This window comes from Mytilus californianus, unplaced genomic scaffold (assembly GCF_021869535.1).
Source record: "Mytilus californianus isolate M0D057914Y unplaced genomic scaffold, xbMytCali1.0.p SCAF_1, whole genome shotgun sequence".
Taxonomy (NCBI): domain Eukaryota; kingdom Metazoa; phylum Mollusca; class Bivalvia; order Mytilida; family Mytilidae; genus Mytilus; species Mytilus californianus.
This window is the reverse complement of record NW_026262581.1, coordinates 69,530,660-69,545,018: the sequence shown is the minus strand read 5'-3', so window position 1 is coordinate 69,545,018 and position 14,359 is coordinate 69,530,660. Positions and strand designations below refer to the sequence as shown.

Below are 14,359 nucleotides of genomic sequence, written 5' to 3'. Positions count from 1 at the left end.
AGGTTTAGGTGAACCCTGTCAGAGAGATAAACAGGAAGAAGGCCAATTTAAGCTGCTGACCAAATATGTAGTAATTCTGTTCAGTAGTATCTGTGATGGAAATATTTGATGGACAAACTGACATTCTGACAGGATAAAGTGATCTAAAGTGGGACTTTATATGACAGCCAGTAATCAAGGACAATACTGAATTACATGCTTCTGACTGCGGACAGACACATTACTATGTGGCATCCTTAATCTTGATTGTGAATTCTCAACCACCTTCACCTGGGACACCACAACATAAGAAGAACAAACTGTTAAAATCAGTTTTAATGGAATCGCAACAAAGCACAAATACAATCTACAAAAAAAAAGTACCGATCTTAGAGTTATCATAGTTACTAAAAGCTAATTTAAAAGAAATAAAGAGATGTGGTATGGTTGTCAATGAGACAACTATCCTCCAAAGACTAAATGACGTTGGTCACCGTACGACCTTCAACCATGAGAAAACCCCTTACAGCGTAGCAAGCAATAAAAGGCCTGACGATTAAAACGAGAAATCTAACTGATTTCTGTACTAATCAACAAACGATATGATATACAGCAACAAACGACTACTACTAAAATACAGACTCCTGACATGAGACAGGCATATACAGAATGTGGCGGGATTAAACATGTTTGCGAGCATCACCGACCCCACCCTTACCAGGGACAGTGGTGTAACAACACAACACATGAACAAACTAACAAACTAACAAACTATAAAAAAATCAGTTGAAACGAAAAACATCTAGCAAAAACACTAAACGGACTTACATCTAAACCCTTCAGAGTAAAATTTGCAAACTAGTATCTTCGCTCAATTAAATAAAATGCTTCGCTGAGCGCAGCCTGATACGACCGCAGAGGTCGAACCCTGAACAGTTTGGGAAAATTTGGACACAATATTCAAGCTTGATACTGTCTGAATTTGGATTGTGATCAAATTTTTGACATAATATAGGTTTCTGGTCAAAGATCTTACAAATCTATTGCGAAATACTGTGCAATTGAAGATTTCTTCTTGAAAATTTTCAAAAATTCGCGAAATTTGAAAAATTTTGAAAAAAAAAAATGTATCCCTTAAAAAAATTGGAAAACCCCCCCCCAACTTTTTGAAACTTTCCTTGAAGCAATAACCCAAAACTCAATCCCAGCCGTTCCTTTGTAGTATGGAACATTGTAGTACAATTTCAGAGAGATCAATATTCTAAAACACAAGTTATTGTCTGGAAACTAGAAAAATGCTTGGTTTTGGCCCTTGTTTGGCCCCTTATTCCTACATGTTTGGTGCAATTAACCCCAAACTCAATCACAGCCTTCCCTTTGTTATATGGAACCTTGTGGTACAATGTCAGAGAGATCCATACACTTACACACAAGTAATTGTCTGGAAACTAGAAAAATGCTTGTTTTTGGCCCCTTTTTGGCCCTTAATTCCTAAAAAGTTGGCCCCATAACCCCTAAAACGTTTCCCAACCTTCTACTTGTGGTATTAAACATTGTGGTACAACTTCAGAGCAATCGAAATACTTATACACAAGTTATTATCCTGAAACTAGAAAAATGCTTGTTTTGGGCCCCTTTTGGCCCCTAATTCCTAAACGGTTGGAATCATCATCCCCAAAATATATCCCAACCTTCCTTTGGTGGTATTGACCCTTCTTAGAAAAAAAATCATAGAGATCCATTAACTTAAACTAAAGTTATTGTCCGGAAACCAATGTGTCTTCGGACGACGACGCAGACGACGACGACGACGACATCATACGATCACAAACAAATGTTTGCGGTCGTATAAAAATGGTTAATTAGGGCTGTACATCTGTCATCTCATGATGATAAAGGGACAGATGATATTACTTAACAAACAAAACTGAGTTTGTAAACAGTAGAAATGATAATACACATTGTGTCTAGTTTCTGATATTACCACCACAGGACAGGAACAATGCCATTAATTGGAATTTTGTTTATTTTAACATTTTTATAACTAATCATGGACATTAAATATTAAAAAGCGATGAAGGAAAGTTTGTGATGTAATATTTCCCTACCCTTTAACAAAAAAAAATGAAATTTTTATCTGTCTTCCTATAAAAGAAATAGTAAGGTGAGGCCTCACATACATTTTGCAGTTGGTCCTATTACTGGTCACCGCACTTTTAGGAACCGAAGGTTATTAAATAGGGAGAAGTAAAAACCTAATATGGCTTCCTAGATGTCAGGGATGAGTGAGGGATCCACATATTACTGTTCATGTGAAAAAGTATGCATTATACACGGTTGATCGTAGTTGAACTATTGCAAATAGTATCTGAGAAAAACTAACAATAGACCGTGAAAATTAGTTCAAGGTCAGATGAACCCTGTCAGACGGACATGTACGCCTAACAATAATTCTATACACCAAATTGAGAAACGGACCAATGTCCGATGAATCGTGTCTGGATACCTTGCAATGATCCTATGAACCAATTATAGTCTTCTTATTACTCATTGTAACTGAAAACAAATCACGTGATGAAAAACTATACATTTTAAAGAAATCTCTGAACCATGAAAATGAGGTCAAGGACAACGGACTTGTGTCAGATGGAAACGTATTGGTGTACAATATAAGAATTATCTAACCTTCTACATTCTGAAATTCAAAGCTTTCTACAAATACTTAGCATTCATATGACGTCAACAATAGACAAGATTTAGTGTCTATACAATGCTCTCTTTTTTGTCATTGTGAACCAGCCTCTTCCCAATATTCAGGTAGTATTCTACAGAACCATTTTAAGTTATATTAACAGTACTATTTAGGACTTGTAGCTCATTTACAAGACAGAGGCGTGGAAATGTTCGAGTCGCACATGCGGCAAGAATATCACCACGCCCCTGCTATGTATATATGGGTTTCCATCAAACAAACTTACCTCTGTCTGTAGTAAGATGGATTTTAAATCTGTATAGTTGTGACGTATCTACTGAAGGCTTGGTAAATGCTATGATGACCTGATTTGTTGATGATGTGTATACATCTTGAATTTCTGTGTTACAACTGAACTCCCACTAAAGGATATAGACAAAGCAAAATCTTAAATGTTTTGTTTCACAGTTAAGTGCATTTTGTTTCTCACAAGTTTGGCGCGAATTGGGAATAGTTCCTACCATGAGTATCTATTCTCCAAAAAGGGATTATTTTTCAATCTTCCAAAAAATATTTGGAATAAATATTTTATGCGTGAAATATGTTGTATTTTTCAAGAAACATTTTTTTTCCACAACATTCTTAAACTGAATACGTAGAAGTAAGAAGTCCTTCAAATATTGTAAACAAATACATTTTGAGGCCAGCAACTGTTTGAAATAAACTGTTAACACAGAAATAAATACTTTGTAACATGTAAGTTATGCAAAATATTCAAAAATATGCGGTATGGGCTTTGCTCATTGTTGAAGGCCGTACTGTGATCTATAGTTGTTAAATTTCTGTGCCATTTGATCTCTTGTGGATAGTTGTCTCATTGGCAATCATACCACATCTTCTTTTTTATATATAAAGTCAATGATCAATGACTGAAGGTACAGGACCAAACAATCTCCATGGAAATGAGATGTACCTATGCTAATACAACTGCATACCAGTCATCATTGACCTACCACTACTGGATCCCCATCAACTGGCCTTATTCACAAATTAATTGTTGACAATTTTTTGATAAGCTTTAGGTGATGATTACCTTTGGGTCCTGACTGACGAATTCAACACCATCATATATCTTAAGCTTATGTCCACAAGCTCCTGGACCCATAAAAAAATCCTGTATGTATATCTTAAGTTTTCTATCAGCTGGGATTGCTTGAAATTTTGCTTCACATTTTGATGAATCTGGTAAGACACCAGCTTGTGGCGTGGCAATGACTTCAGCAATTGTATTATCTCCTACCATTAACTGTGTATTACAACCACTCCCTTCAAAATCTATACTGTTTGTTACTGAAAAGGCAATAGTATTATCGTTGTAGATGAATGTGAAAAAATAGTAACTAAAGGTAATTTCTTGAATGTTTGGAATCATTATTATGACAAGTAAAATGCACATACATATATATATCTTCCTAGTACATAAACATTGATATTTTGCTACAAATATATTGATATTTTTCATATATACATTGATATCTTGCTACATATAAATTGATAACTTGCTACAAGTACATTGATTTCTTTCACATAAACATTGATATCTTGCTACATAAACATTAATATCTTGCTACATATACATTGATATCCTCTTACATATACATTGATATCTTGCTAGATAAACATTGATATCTTCATACATATACATTGATATCTTCCTTCATATACATTGATATCTTCCTCCATATAGCTAGATATATTTCTAAATATACCTAGATATCTTCTTAAATATACATAGATATTTTCTTACATATATCTAGATATCTTCCAGCATACAGCTATGGATATCTTTATGCAAAAAAATGGATATGTTATTCTACCTACATTTGAACATGTCCGGTCGTCAAATCTGTTACTTTGTGTAGTGAACGTGTCGGGATCTCTATTGGACTTTGAAAAATTCATAATACATGTATACAGGCCTACAGAAGGGATCATAAACATTAAGAAGAACCAATAAAATGCTCCGCTGGGGCGCAGCTTGATACGACCGCAGAGGTCGAACCCTGAACAGTTGGGGCAAGTATGGACACAACATTCAAGCTTGATACAGCACTGAATTTGGATTGTAATTAAATATTTGACACAGCATAGGTTTCTGACACAGAATGAAAGTGGTCTAAGAACTTAAAAAATTTTAATTTACCTATTCAAACCATATCATTATTATTTGCTTTTATATATAAATCAGAAATAACCAATTTAAAATGGAAAATTTTAAAGAAAAAAAAGGAAAAAAAATCCCCCCCAAATTTTTTGAACCCCCTTATGATTCATCACCCCCAAAATCAATCCCAGCCTTCCCTTTGTGGTATGGTACCTTGTAGTACAATTTCAGAGATCCATACACTTGAACACAAGTTATTGTCTGGAAACTAGAAAAATGCTTGTTTTTTTGTCCTTTTTTGGCCCCAAATTCCTAAACGTTTAGGGCAATTACCCCCAAACTCAAACCCAGCTTTCCCTTTGTGATATGGAACCTTGCAGTACAATTTCATTAAGATCCATAACCTTACACACAAGTTATTGTCCTGAAACTAGAAAAATGCTTGTTTTTTTGCCCTTTTATGGCCCCTAATTACTAAAATTTTGAGGGAATTACCCCCAAAAATCAATCCCAGCCTTCCCTTTGTGGTACGGTACCTTGCAGTACAATTTCAGAGAGATCCATACACTTGAACACAAGTTATTGTCTGGAAAATAGAAAAATGCTCATTTTTGGCCCCAAATTCCTAAACTTTTTGGGCAATTACCCCCATAATAAATCCCAGCATTCCCTTTGTGATATGGAACCTTGTGATACAATGTCAGAGAGATCCATACACTTACACACAAGTTATTGTCATGAAACTAGAAAAATGCTTGTTTTTTGCCCCTTTTGCCCCTAATTCCTAAAATTTGGAGGCAATTACCCCCAAAATCAATCCCAGCATTACCTTTGTGATATGGAACCTTATGGTACAATGTCAGAGAGATCCATACACTTACACACAAGTTATGTCTGGAAGTTACAAAAATGCTTATTTTTGGCCCCTTTTTGTCCCCTAATTCCTTAACTGTTGGTACCATAACCCCAAAAATCAATCCCCACCTTCCTTTTGTGGTATTGAACCTTATGGTAAAATTTCATTAAGATCCATTCACTTAAACTAAAGTTAGAGTGCGAAAACTAATGTGTCTTCGGACGACGACGACGACGACGACGCCACGCCAACGTCATACCAATATACGACCACAAATTTTTTTTTGCGGTCGTATAAAAACTCTTAGAGGATGGCCTGCTGCAAGTCAACATTTCTGACATATCTAACATACCCTCTTTTACAAGCTGAAATCTAAATCCCCCCTTTTTTTGTCGTTTTTATCTCTATCGACCTATTTTACAGAACCTGCCTATTAATTTTTGTTAATTTGATTCTTGTTTTGAATATGCATAAAATATTTGCCACTGGACTATGAGCAAACAACAACCGAAATGTTTACCTAAATTTACACTTATCAAGATTCCGGTGTTTCCCGGAGAAATCCGAAGTGTTTGTAAATTTTTTAATATTCTAGTTTTTCAACGATCACTTGGTCAGTTCGTACTGTTATTGTAGCCACGATCTCTGTGCATTAAAAAGCATTGTAACAACTGTATGAGGGGTCAACAATTCTGTCCTTATCCAACATAACCCTGTTTTACATTGGCAGTCCAAATTTCCCGTCCTTCATCCCTGTCGTCCCACCTAATTGCAGAACCTAATAATTGTATCAATTTTCAATATAGTTGCCACTTGATGTTGACCAAGCAACAATTAATCAATTAAGAATTCCATCAATAGTAACATGAGTAAGTTATTGACTAAAGTTCAATAGTCATCACGTTCGTTATGATATAGGATAGAGGTGATTATTATATAGGATGGAGTTTGTACAAGTCTTGTTCGATGCATGAGGTGATTATGATATAGGATAGAGTTTGTAAAAGTCTTGTTCGATGCATGGGGTGATTATGATATAGGATAGAGCTTGTACAAGTCTTGTTCGATGCATGAGGCGATTATGCCATAGGATAGAGTTTGTACAAGTCTTGTTCGATGCATGAGGCAATTATGATATAGGATAGAGTTTGTACAAGTCTTGTTCGATGCATGAGGTGATTATGATATAGGATAGAGTTTGTACAAGTCTTGTTCGATGTATCATGTATGAGGTGATTATGATATAGGATAGAGTTTGTACAAGTCTTGTTCGATGCATGAGGCGATTATGCCATAGGATAGAGTTTGTACAAGTCTTGTTCGATGCATGAGGCGATTATGCCATAGGATAGAGTTTGTACAAGTCTTGTTTGATGCATGAGGTGATTATGATATAGGATAGAGTTTGTATAAGTCTTGTTTGATGCATGAGGTGATTATGATATAGGATATAATTTGTACAAGTCTTGTTCGATGTATCATGTATGAGGTGATTATGATATAGGATATAGTTATAGTACAATTCTAGTTCGATGCATGCGGTTTGTACTTGTCCTTAACGCTGAAATTGTTATTGGGACTTTCAAATGAAGAACAGCAATAAAAGCGTTGTTCCTCTGCTTTATTTTTTGTGTATGTAGAAGGGATTTCGTGTCATATTCCTTCCTTCCATTAGAATGACATTCAGACTTAATTCAGTTAATTTACCAGAAAGATGAACGAAAAACCTCTTGTTCGATGCATGAGGTGATTATGATATAGGATAGAGCTTGTACAAGTCTTGTTCGATGCTTGAGGCGATTATGCCATAGGATAGAGTTTGTACAAGTCTTGTTCGATGCATGTGGCAATTATGATATATGATAGAGTTTGTACAAGTCTTGTTCGATGCATGAGGTGATTATGATATAGGATAGAGTTTGTACAAGTCTTGTTCGATGTATCATGTATGAGGTGATTATGATATAGGATAGAGTTTGTACAAGTCTTGTTCGATGCATGAGGCGATTATGCCATAGGATAGAGTTTGTACAAGTCTTGTTCGATGCATGAGGCGATTATGCCATAGGATAGAGTTTGTACAAGTCTTGTTTGATGCATGAGGTGATTATGATATAGGATAGAGTTTGTACAAGTCTTGTTCGATGCATGAGGTGATTATGATATAGGATAGAGTTTGTACAAGTCTTGTTCGATGCATGAGGTGATTATGATGCAGGATAGTTTGTACAAGCCTTGTTCGATGCATGAGGTGATTATGATATAGGATAGAGTTTGTACAAGTCTTGTTTGATGCATGAGGTGATTATGATATAGGATATAATTTGTACAAGTCTTGTTCGATGTATCATGTATGAGGTGATTATGATATAGGATATAGTTATAGTACAATTCTAGTTCGATGCATGCGGTTTGTACTTGTCCTTAACGCTGAAATTGTTATTGGGACTTTCAAATGAAGAACAGCAATAAAAGCGTTGTTCCTCTGCTTTATTTTTTGTGTATATAGAAGGGATTTCGTGTCATATTCCTTCCTTCCATTAGAATGACATTCAGACTTAATTCAGTTAATTTACCAGAAAGATGAACGAAAAACCTCTTGTTCGATGCATGAGGTGATTATGATATAGGATAGAGCTTGTACAAGTCTTGTTCGATGCTTGAGGCGATTATGCCATAGGATAGAGTTTGTACAAGTCTTGTTCGATGCATGTGGCAATTATGATATATGATAGAGTTTGTACAAGTCTTGTTCGATGCATGAGGTGATTATGATATAGGATAGAGTTTGTACAAGTCTTGTTCGATGTATCATGTATGAGGTGATTATGATATAGGATAGAGTTTGTACAAGTCTTGTTCGATGTATCATGTATGAGGTGATTATGATATAGGATAGAGTTTGTACAAGTCTTGTTCGATGCATGAGGCGATTATGCCATAGGATAGAGTTTGTACAAGTCTTGTTCGATGCATGAGGCGATTATGCCATAGGATAGAGTTTGTACAAGTCTTGTTCGATGCATGAGGTGATTATGATATAGGATAGAGTTTGTACAAGTCTTGTTCGATGCATGAGGTGATTATGATATAGGATAGAGTTTGTACAAGTCTTGTTCGATGCATGAGGTGATTATGATGCAGGATAGTTTGTACAAGCCTTGTTCGATGCATGAGGTGATTATGATATAGGATAGAGTTTGTACAAGTCTTGTTTGATGCATGAGGTGATTATGATATAGGATATAATTTGTACAAGTCTTGTTCGATGTATCATGTATGAGGTGATTATGATATAGGATATAGTTATAGTACAATTCTAGTTCGATGCATGCGGTTTGTACTTGTCCTTAACGCTGAAATTGTTATTGGGACTTTCAAATGAAGAACAGCAATAAAAGCGTTGTTCCTCTGCTTTATTTTTTGTGTATATAGGAGGGATTTCGTGTCATATTCCTTCCTTCCATTAGAATGACATTCAGACTTAATTCAGTTAATTTACCAGAAAGATGAACGAAAAACATTTTGCAACACATCATAACTTTAAACTTTCTTTTAGCGTTTCACTTGTTACTGAAATATAGTTCATTTTAAATACCTGTTTCATTCTATATTTAGTTTTTCAATCACGTTTAAACCAGATGATTAAGAATTTAAAGAAAGAAGTGGCTTTGGTTTACAATATATGACGATAAATAACTGAGCCATGCGTCTCACATATTTTCCTTTGTTAATTTACCATAATAGGTCAAAGACACTTCGACGAATCAGACTTAAAGGTATTACAAATGTAGCGTGAATAAAATGTATGAGGTCAAAATCTATTCCGATTACAGATGAATAAGAAACGATATAGGGGTATGCGTCAAGGAGACAGCAACTCCACGAAATCATAAAACCAGAAAAGACAGTCACATGTAGATGCAACACACGACCTTCAATAAAAGACAAATATCTACATGTATTTTATATGTCAAACTCGGAATAACCGGAGTCAAACCGAGTTGTGAATAAATCTAACAGAGATAAGAAAAGATCTACCATCAAATCCAAATTCTCTTAAGAACAAAACGCTAAAATCACAACAACATACGATGTTCCTGGCCTAGGGCCTTCACAACAAGTTTTTGGGGTTTGAGTTTTCAAAGTTTGTAATGGCGTTTCATTACAGATGACGAACGTACAAGTACAAGTAAAACTGTAGCTGCGGAACCGTAGCTCTTAGGTCCTTAGGATATTTTTTTTACAATTTGCGGACCGTCCACCAAATCAGAAAACATAATAAGGCCCATTAGAGTTACGGATCTATGGTCCGCCAAATCAGAAAACATAACGCCAAATCAGAAAACATAATAAGGACCGTTAGAGGTACTGATCTATGGTCCGCCAAATCAGAAAACATAACAAGGACCGTTAGAGTTACGGATCTATGGTCCGCCAAATCAGAAAACATAACAAGGACCGTTAGAGGTACGGATCTATGGTCCGCTAAATCAGAAAACATAATTAAGGACCTTTATAGTTACGGTTCCGCAGCTGATTAAACTTAATACTGCATCAGACTATCCACAATTACTGAAAGCAATTTTTGATATAAATCATACCTTCTTAAGCTCTTATGTCAGCTGTTGTATTTCCAAATAGATTTCAGTATTATAGAGATAAGATATAAAAGTAGAGTGCACAATTTCAAGATGAAAGTCACACTATCACGGTTTCTCGTATGAAAAGGATAAACTTGATCATGTTTACAGATGCAAACATTTAAATAATCAAATAAAGTAATATCATGATTTTTGCTGACTTTGTGGTGTTTAGGAGTTGTAAGTGAAAAACTTTCCAGTAATTAAAATGATTATTTGGCATTGAAAAGAATTTATTCTTTTTTTCAGAAATCAAAAATGTATATGGCAGGGTTATGCATTTTGTATGGACAGAGGAGTAGTAACCAGTAGACAGCTATGACAATGGAGAGCACAGAGGAAACAGGGGTAGTTGTACCCCTTTTTTTAGCGCTAGCTGCGACACTGGATTTCATTCAACAAAACCACGAACGTGTTTATGACATACAGTTGGTATGTACAAATACGAGTACCACGATCTTTGTGCATTGAGTCATCATGTAATAAATTAAGACGTTTTCGAACCTTGCTAGGATTTGTCATACCCGGATATATTTCCCCTACCTTATAAACTTACGTCATCAGCACTTTAACTAGCATTTACGTGGAGGTCAAATCGGGATTTGTTTACAACTTTTAAGGATCAATAAAAAAGATAATACACATATGCGTGCATTTGTGTATCCATTTGCATCTACGTATAACTTGGTGATGTGTATTGTCAAAGAAACCGACAAATAGTATACAACACTTTTTAAACCGACTGATCTATGTGCATCTCAAACTCGAATATTTAGCCTCATTCGTGTGCATGTTACCGCTTAAAACCACTTCAGAATGTGTGCATTGTGTATTTTGTAGTTCTTTTGTGTATGTATAAGATACAGAATATTTTCAACATGTTTAACATGGGATTAATTGCTCCTTACCTACATTGTACCTTATTTGTTATGCCATAAAATGGCTACCCTTAAGTTTTTGGTAAAGAATCATGACAAACTTGCAGGACTGTCGATATACATTTAGTACTCAAGGTATAAATATTTAGCAAAATTTTAAAATACATGTACCTACAGTACTAGTTTTTTTGTAAGCAGGAAAGCCTAAACAAACATACTTCTTTATTTTGGCTTATTTTTTTTTTTAAATAGCGTCATGACATTGATCACATTCAAAATGAAAAGAAGATCGGTTTACCGTTAAGTGTCAGTCAAATCTTGAAAGTAAAGCGTGTACACAGGATCTGTATAATAACCAAATTGATCGTTTGTACCATTGTGAGGGACGGAATCGTCACCCTGTTTAGAGTAGTGGACACATGGTTACCATTGTGAGTAATGGGACGGAATCGTCACCCTGTTTAGAGTAGTGGACACATGGTTACCATTGTGAATAATGGGACGAATCGTCACCCTGTTTAGAGTAGTGGACACATGGTTACCATTGTGAGTAATGGGACGGAATCGTCACCCTGTTTAGAGTAGTGGACACATGGTTACCATTGTGAGTAATGGGACGGAATCGTCACCCTGTTTAGAGTAGTGGACACATGGTTACCATATCAACATGTATATGGTAGGGTGCCAGGTCTTTATACAATTTAACTGTTACAATCAGACTCAGGGTGACGGTCTAGCATACAATGTATGTACAAATCAAGATTCATATTCATATCACATTAACATGTTTTGTCCTGAACATGCGTTTCATTTGCCACTTGATGTTACACAGGCAGTCGTCGAAGTCGCCGTCGCCGTCGTCATCATCATCATCCTCGTCATCATCCTCGTCGACTAATTATTGTTGTCGGTCACACACTGGTCCTGTCCTAAGCTAATATCATGACATAAAGTTCATGCTAGTATCTTGTAAAATCTGTAGAAAATGTCTGTACATGTATGTGTGCACAAAGAAACTGAAAATGACGACTGTACAGATCAAAACTAGGAGAGAGGGAGAGGGGTGGGGCGTTTACAATGCAATGAGTGGTAGTGATGAGTGACAAGGTTGATGATAAAATCATAAGTATCTGAGACTATTCAGATGTCGATTTTTTCACAGATGCGTTAAAAACCAGCGTCGTTAATGCATCAGATTTTAGTCAAACATTAAATAGCATAATCATGATAGCTGTGGATATATTTTTATCCAAAAATATACAGTATGATAAGTTACATGTACGTATTTTTTTATGTTCCAAATATACGAATAGGGTTGGTTACTGGGCTAGCTCTGGGTGTCTCAGCTGTTCACCCCTACACATGTACCACCAAAGCGAAGTGATATCACCCAACCCCACCAAGTAACGAAATGAATTTTCCGGTTTTCTCCATAATACTCAATAATTAAGTATTTAAATGCAATTGAAATATGAAATGCATGTCTTCAAAGAACGGTAACTATTAAATCCCATAAGAATGATGTCCATTTGTATGCGACTGACAATTAAGGTCGTAAATATGACAGATTATAGGTACAATCTACACTACATGTTTGCCTAAAGGTGGTTACATAAAATGTACAAACGCCAGTACAAACAATTTACACACAGTGTGTCAAGGGAATTACATGCATTTTGAAAACAAGAAGTGTGATAATATACTGGCGGCAAAAAGTAACTAATAATGTACAGGACACACATTTGTTTGGTTTGTCACTTTGCACTAGTATTCAGATGAAAGTCATGTCGCATTTTTCTGTCTTTTATAAATCTGTGAACTGATTCCTTCTCTGATGATTCAGTGCAAGTGTAAAATTTCGTCGCTATAGCTACCAAATGAAATATCTTGAATGTTGTAAAAATGACTATAACGATTATTCAGAGATATCTTTGGATTATTTGTTTTATTATTAGGACCTTAGTATAACCTGGGACTATTATACTAACATAATATATTATGTCCCAGGTAAACCATAATGGTAGCATCGACAAAAATTCATCAGTGCATAAGTTGATGTACGTGTAGATCACAGAAACAATAATTTTGTACGACCTATTTCCCACGAATACTTTTGCAGGTATTTTTCATGTAGCGTGTAATTTTGTAATCCTTTCAAAACTCGTCTTGAATGCATAATAGATCGTAAGCTAATATGTACCTGTATGTTATGTAATTTTAGATTTTACATTTCAAATGTGTCGTGTGTTAGTAGTAAAACAATAAATTTAGAAATATTTTGATAGCTTTGTATCTACGCAATGAAATGTTTGACTCTTTAATTACTTACCATCATAGCAGGTAACAGGTGATATAAATAAAAACAACAGGTATAGAACAGTGTTTCTACACATTGTCTTCTTTATAGTTGGATATTAATTAGTGACCTTTGTTAAGGTAATCCTCAGGCAATAACGGTTAATTCAACAGTTCACACTGTGCGAGGTAAACAATGAGTTACCTGTGTTATTCCACAGATCAAGAAATCACTGATAAATGGTCATAAAATAAAAACAAAAAATATGATGTATTTCCATAATATTAAGCGCCAATTTCTAAATTTCCAAAATATATTCGTTGTTCAGCCAAGTATTAAATTCCCGGTGAAAAGTTACACATCATGTCATGGTTTGAATAGAAAAATACGGAAGTTGATATATTTTTTGAATTTATCAAGTACGATCCTTTGATTTACAAGCAGGTATTCTGAATTAAGCAATTCCGATCAAAATAATAGCATAAATCAGTAACAGCTGTTTTAACTAACAAACAAATTAAATCACAGAACTAAAATTACATAAACAATTTTAAAACATCGGAAACGGTCATGAATGAGATCACCTCCGCCATTGACACACCTGGCGGTCACAGGTAAACAATTATATAAAGCGACATCTGTCAGTAATAATGTTCATTGACAAGTGAAAGCTTTAAAGGTAGATAATACGTTAATATATAATAAATATATTGTGAATGCTAGCACTATAACTAATAATGGTCAATATACAAATCAAAATCTTCTCGAAATAAGAACTAAATCCAAAATGAAATAATAAATTAAAATCCAAAATTAGCAAAAAATATTTAATCCATATTTCAAATTCACAA

The 14,359-nt window shown here is 35.0% G+C and overlaps 1 protein-coding gene and 1 long non-coding RNA gene across 4 annotated transcripts in view; one reads left to right on the top strand and one right to left on the bottom strand.

The window, feature by feature from the left end:
• Nucleotides 1-14,124, bottom strand: part of LOC127706787 (splicing regulatory glutamine/lysine-rich protein 1-like) — a 46,957-nt gene extending 32,833 nt beyond the window's left edge. For 2 of the 3 annotated variants that reach the window (XM_052211484.1, XM_052211487.1), the window contains exons 1-3: nt 13,542-14,115; nt 3,765-4,021; nt 2,958-3,093 (exon numbers count right to left, since the gene is read on the bottom strand). In XM_052211484.1, the coding sequence (XP_052067444.1) occupies nt 2,958-3,093; nt 3,765-4,021; nt 13,542-13,605 (457 nt within the window). In that variant the 5' untranslated portion in view covers nt 13,606-14,115. Of the gene's footprint in view, nt 1-2,957; nt 3,094-3,764; nt 4,022-13,541 lie in introns of all 3 variants that reach the window. The other variant, XM_052211480.1, reaches the window with a different exon arrangement.
• LOC127707349 (uncharacterized) lies at nt 7,562-8,913 on the top strand. Its single transcript, XR_007984792.1, has 3 exons — nt 7,562-7,894; nt 8,571-8,820; nt 8,869-8,913. It is a non-coding gene; the product is annotated as an uncharacterized LOC127707349 (long non-coding RNA).
• Nucleotides 14,125-14,359: the final 235 nt, after the last annotated feature.